Here is a 6,577-nt window from a genome sequence, read left to right on the forward strand (position 1 = left end):
AATGATCCGGGTCACGCTCTCTCTGAGGTTTGAGCGGTTCTGTTTGGTTCTGTTCAAGAACCTGAACTTCTTGGAGCCAAATGGATTTGAGTTTGTCGGTTTGATTCTTTGGTTCTGGTAAAGTTCTGTTGCAAGTTTGTCCTGAGACTCACTGCAGTATGGAGCTAAACTGGGGCCAATATTAGAAACCCAAAGGAACCAAACTGAAACAAAAAGTGGTGTTTGGCGAAAAAATGAAAATGTCTAAAACTTTTTGTTATTCTAAAATAAATGTATTTATTATTGTTTTTTCAGTTTCAACTCTTTTTTTGTTTTCAGTTTTGAAATTTTCAGAATTAAAAAAAAAAAAATTGAAATAGAAATTTTGAGTTTGAAAACCTAAAAAAACTGAAGCTGAAAATAATTAAGTGTTTTTTAGAATAGCAAAAAGTTTTGGATTTTTTTGGCCGAACACCAATAATTTTTAATTTTTTTTAAATTTTGGATTTCAAATAATATTGACTCTAGTTTATCTCCATACAGCAGCTGCTTTAATTGTGATAACCGTCCTCAGTTCTTTAGTATCAAGTCATCTGCATTTATATTTAAATTATTTTTGTGTTGTTTCTGCTTGACTCTCATGTTGTTGTTTGTCTATTAAAGTTTTTGCTACAGTAATGTTTTGCTGGATATTTGTTCACTGTTTCTTTACAAAAACAACATTAAACTTTTAATTTAGACGGTAAGTAGACTTTTACTGACCATCACTTTTTTATGTATTATTTATGTATTATTTATTTACCATGGATTAAGTTTTGAACTGACCAGGAAGTGCTTTTAATTTAATTGTACCTGAGATAATGACAAATAAAGACATCCATTTTAATCACTAACATTTAATATTAAAGGAAATAATGTTCTTTAATATATTTGTCTTTATAGAACTGTAAAATATTCTCTTCTTTAATTGACCCACTTTGATGAAAATGCTTTTCTTAACATGTTCTTGTACCATTTTTCTGATCATAGAAGACATAAACGAAAATTAAACTTAAAACTGCATTTCTAAGTATTATTTTTTTTTAATTAAACTGTGTCCTAGAAAACTTGAATCTTTCAGGGATCTGTTACAACGGAGTATTAGGACCACCAAAAACACAAAAACAAAAAAAAGTAATATTATGATTTTTTTTCTCATGAATTTACGATTTTAAATCTCATAAATTTATGGGAAAAAAAGTCATAAATTTAGCCAATGGCTTTTTAAGTGATAAAATATGACTTTATTCTCATAATTTAACATTAAAGACTTTTTTTCTCGTATACTGACACTAATACTCATAGTTCATCATGTCTTTGAATCAAAGTGAAAATCTTCAGGACTCTGAGCTGTGGCTCCTCCTCCTGCAGGTGGTGTCGGTGCTCCGCCCCGAGGAGATGTTCGAGTGCGTGTTCACGTGCGGGACGGACTGTAAGGGAACCTCCTTGTACCCCTGCCTGCAGATCTTCGTCAACAACTCCGAGTCCAACTCTGTGGCGCTGCTGCACTTCGACGAGCAGCAGCTGGTCCTCAACCCAAAGGTACGGCTGGAGTCCAGACTGGTTCTGCCGGGTCCTCTGGACCTTCGTGGTTCTGCAGCCATGTGGGAGCAGGAAGCTGTTCCTGCAGAACTGATCCAAAATTTGTGGTTCTGCTGAAGTATTCAGAATTCTTTTTACTGGAACTGAACCCCATACCATCATACTCCCACCGCCTCACTCAGGTCAGACAGTCAGAGAGAGAAGTTCGGTTCTTCATCCAGAGTCCAGATGTTTATACAAACTTTCTCTGTTCTGATGCTCTTCGTGGTGTTCTGATCCAGACTCGGTTCTGATCCCGACTCGGTTCTCTTTAGGATTCGGTTCTGTTTGGGTCAAACGCTCCGTTTCTTCATCCGCGCTGCAGTTGGATTCTGATCATGAAACTCTTGGTTTCGTCAGCCGAGGCGTGTGGCGGTAAAAATAGCCGTGCAGCTGCAGTCATGGCGGCTTCTCCCTGTCTGACTGGGTTTGTGCTGCAGCTGTCTGCAGACCGGACCAGACCGGACCGGACCGGAGCCAGATCCTTTCAGGGGAACAACGTCTGTCCATGAACGAGGTTGAGCTGCTGGATCCTGCAGACCGATCTAGTGTTCTGAGGTTCTGATCGGAGGCTGTGGTGGACGCTCCACCACAGCCTTTTAGTGGAGTGTGACACCATCTTTAGTCCTGGAATGTTCTGCTCAAGACTTTCTGACTGTGGACTCACGTCTACGGTCCAGAACTTCAGAAACAGGAAGTTCAAGGACAGAAATTAATCTGGAAAAACATTTTTTTTAAAAACTCACAAAATCAGTTTGTGCTAAATGTTTGTCTTTTATGTATCTGAATCCACAAACGAGTGTTTTTTGGTCATTCTGAAAGAGAGAAAGTCTCTGAAACATTTGAAATTTGAACCACAAAGAGGATTCTTCTCAAAATAAAATAACTGTCTTTTGTTTAAATATTTTTTTTCCAACACAGTCAAAAGTCTTCATTACAGGAAATTGATGACCCTAAAAGTACTGCGATGTTTCCATGGCAACCAAACAAAGATAAAGTCCATTAAGCTTCATGAAGCGATTAACTTCAGTCTCCAACATTTAAAGTCAAACAGGAAGTTCCGTCTGAAGGCTGATTTCCTGCTGATTCTAAAAGCTTTTTTTTTTTTTTTAAATAATAATTTGATCAGAACTCAGATTTGTGGACTATTAACGCTTTAACAGCATAGTCACTCTTTGAATTATCGAAGTCTTCAACCGTTTACAGAATCAACATGAATCCTACGGAGGTTTGAGTGAAGAACAGCTGATTTGTGTTGATGTGGAACGTTCACTCAACCAGCACGAATCAGCTGATTAGGACCACAGACATGTTAACCAAACAAGGAGTTCACGTCACCCATAGATAACGCCGTACCTCCAGCCCTCGTCAAATCAGACCAAATCTGTCGCCGTCACTTCCTGTTCATCTGCCGCCATTTTGAAACCGGTCGACAGTGATTGGTCCGAGTCGTTCTGAGTCATGGTTCCATGTCGCCAATCATGAGTCAGCTTGTTCAAAGACCACACCTCCTTCACTGAAAGCGCCTCAGGAGAATCTGTCAATCAAAGATTGGAGGCGGGGCCAGTGAGCACCACATGCTTTTACTGAGGCATCTGATTGGTGAATTTATAACTTGAATAACAAATCGTTCAAAAATATCTTTGAAAAGAAGTAGGATTAGATAGAAGAAAGCATCAGATAAAGAACGGTTATTCTGACCAATGAAATGACAGAGATAATTGTCTACATCTCAATAGAAGTCTGAGGGAATTTGACCTGCAGGTACTTCCTGTTTGGAACAGGAGAGGGGAGGGGTTTGTGATGTCCAGTGATTATACAGTCAATGATTCCAACACAGATCTGTGTCGTACGTGAATCAGCTGGAACGACGTTAGTAGCAGAAACATTTGAAAAGACATGATGAGAAACTTTTGTCCACCCAATTCTGAAACCACGTTGAGGTGGGCGGAGTCTAGCTGAACTGCAGTCAATATGGCCGACGTTCCTCAGAGTTCAGAGGGACAACGTCACAGTTTGTGTATTTGATAAACGCATCGAGCTACTTCATCATGACCTCTGACCTTTGAGTAGGTCACCATGCCAAAGATCACATCAGAGCTTTCAAAGTTTTAACAGGAGTTCATTTTTGTGACTTCACAAAGACCAGAAGGTTTGATTTGATCTCAAAATGAACACGTCTCTGTAGTCATCTGATGCTGAGGATGATGGGAAATGTTAACGCTCGCTTCACTGTGGAAGAGCAGCTTCCAGTGACCTTAAGAAGGTGTGGTTAGGATGGACGGATCTCCTTCAGAGCACGAAAACTTTAAACTTCTCCGGTTAGAAGCTCTTGTGGGCGTGGCCAAAACGCATTTCGTGACATGCCGACACTTTGAATGTCCTAAAGAAAGACTTCTGCTCAAATACTTTAATATTCAGCCCACCCACACTTATATAACAGCAAAATATTCAAAACTCCCACTTTTCTTAACACTCTGCTGCTTTAATTTCTTGAAACATTTCCGATCATTCCTTTAGTGTGCGGCGGTTTTCTTCACCTCTTTATAGGATCCTTTCATTATATTTGCAGCTCTGAGGGAAGATGCTGGCAGCTGTTGCTGTCACTTCTACCGTATAGATCGGCGCCAAACCATGACTCATCAAAACCCGAGACGCTCAAGAAAAAACCGGAGAGCATTGGCCGCAGCTCAGAGCTCGAGTCTGTGTTCAAAAGCAGAAGAAAATGTTCACATTTATCACATGATCTGCAGGAACCGGAGCAGAAAGAAAACCGTTCATGGATCTTTCTCCAATGTTTTGCTTTTAGACGTAAATGTGGTTCTGAAACCTCCAAAGAACACGTGTCAAAGTCACGGCCCGGGGGCCGGATCCGGCCCCCCAGATCATTTTATTTTATTCTTATTAATGACCCGATGTTATCTTGAGCTCATTTCTAACTCGTATAAATTTGACAAAATATATTTTTATGGAAAGTAAAATATTGAAAGTTATTTAAGGTTTAAGTTGATTTATTCTGGAATAATATTCCTGACTTTTTATTACAGTTTTAAAGTTTTAAAAATTGACATTCTGCAGCTTCTTGGACTATTTCGGTATTTATAAGATTTTTTAGGCTATTTTGGAGTTTAGCTAATATTTCAGCTTCAGCGTTTTCAATTTCAAAATTCAAAGAATTTTTATCTATCAGTTTCAGCATCTTCAGCGGCTAAATTCAGCTTCAGCATTCACACTAATCACAGGTAATGCTATATATCTAGTTCATAGTTAAGTTAAAAAGTTACAGTTTACAGTTTTAATAATGTAGTTTTAGAGTGTTCAGTAAATGTTTATCCTGTTCGACCCCTGACCTCAGGTGTGTTTTGGATTTTGCCCCCTGTGTGATTGATTTTGACGTTCCTGCTCTAAAGGTTTTAGGTTCTGGAGGTGAGACATAAAGCTCAGCTGGAGCTTCAGACTTTTTGCTTCAACCTTTGGTAATTCCTAAAGTTTGAGGTTTTGTTCTCTGATTCGATTTTATCCCAGTTTGATGATTTCATTCCTCATCATGACCCAAACTGGACTTTCTAGAGGAACCAAACCCCTGCAGTGAGGATGGTTCCTGTGACCTCCCTCCAGGTCTACATCAGAGCGAAGCTTCGACTCGCAGCTTCAGGCTGAGCATGTCCGCCGCCGGCGTGATGAAGCTCCCCGGATCAACACAGAAGTTTACTCTTCTGCCTCGGTGCACGGCGGCGGCGCCGTCACTACAGCAACAGAGTAAATATAGAGGGGAGAGTCGGCGGTGCGTCACCGATGCTGCTCTGTCGCCGTGGCGACCGCTAATGTGGAGACACGGCGAGAGAGGGAGGCGAGTCACGCTTCATTCAGAAATCCTTTCATGTCTGGAAGGTTCAAAGAGAACAGCTTCTTCCAAACCAGAACCATCAGAACTTCTTCAGGTCCAGGATCACATTCACAAAGACGACTTGTTTTTTTTAACTAACATTTTTAATAAAAAAACATGGATCACTCTGGAAGTTTTTAAATATTCTGAGCTATGATTGTCAGTTTGATTGTTGAGCAGAGTTATAGCTGCACAATTCTAGGAAAACTTGCAATATTAGTGATCAATATAGCAATAGTTATATGACTTGTGATGTCTGATCGTGTAGCAGAAGAACTAATACATCATTTCTGTTTCATTGGATCAGTTTTATTTTAATAAATTCACCAAAGTTATCCTCCAAATGACCCAGATCTACAGAAAAATGAATAAAAAAAGACATTGGGAAAGTCAAAAATCAGCATTTGTAGATAAAAAATTGACCAAAAATAGTTAAAATGTTGAATAAAAACTAGCGAGTCTTTGACTTTAGTTAATCATTTTTTGATACATAAAACAAAAATAATCTTTATTAATTTTAAGAAAAAATGTCACAGTTTTAAAAATACATGTTTTATCACAAAATGTATTTATTTCCTTGCATATTTTTAAATTGAGATTCTTAACTAAATTGACTGTTTTTTTGTATAATTTTCATAAAGTTTATAGCGAATTTAAAATAAAACAATAGAATTTGGTTTTAATGGTTGTATTTAATTACTTGTAAGCTTTAATGTTAGAATCTCTTGATTTATGTTCGTTTTTTTTTCAATAAAGTTAAAAATAATCATTTCAATCCCAGCATTTTATCAAATGTAACTAAATTCTTAAATTGCAGAAACTTTTTTGCTTAAGAAACCAAATCATCTGAAACATCAAAGTTAAACATTTTTGAATAAAATATGTTAAACAATAAAATAAATCTAAACAATTTGATTTTAGAATAATTTTAAAAGCTTTGAACACATTAAAGCTTCATGTTTTATAACAAAAAAATCAATAAAAACCTGATGTTGTTTGTCAATTTGTGTGATGTCATCAGAGGGGAGGAGCCAATGAATGACTTGGTTTTAATTTGCTTTGATGAGCTGCTTTGTTAAAGTGTTTTTTTTT

The 6,577-nt window shown here is 37.8% G+C and overlaps 1 protein-coding gene across 1 annotated transcript in view; it reads left to right on the forward strand.

Moving 5' to 3' along the window:
- LOC112157130 (calcium-activated potassium channel subunit beta-4) overlaps nt 1–6,577 on the forward strand; it is a 28,773-nt gene that overhangs the window by 4,663 nt on the left and 17,533 nt on the right. Inside the window, exon 2 of the mRNA XM_024289701.2 lies at nt 1,390–1,560. Coding sequence (XP_024145469.1) covers nt 1,390–1,560 — 171 coding nt within the window. The remainder of the gene's footprint in view (nt 1–1,389; nt 1,561–6,577) is intronic.

The sequence above is a fragment of the Oryzias melastigma genome, linkage group LG23 (assembly GCF_002922805.2).
Source record: "Oryzias melastigma strain HK-1 linkage group LG23, ASM292280v2, whole genome shotgun sequence".
Classification (NCBI taxonomy): Eukaryota; Metazoa; Chordata; class Actinopteri; order Beloniformes; family Adrianichthyidae; genus Oryzias; species Oryzias melastigma.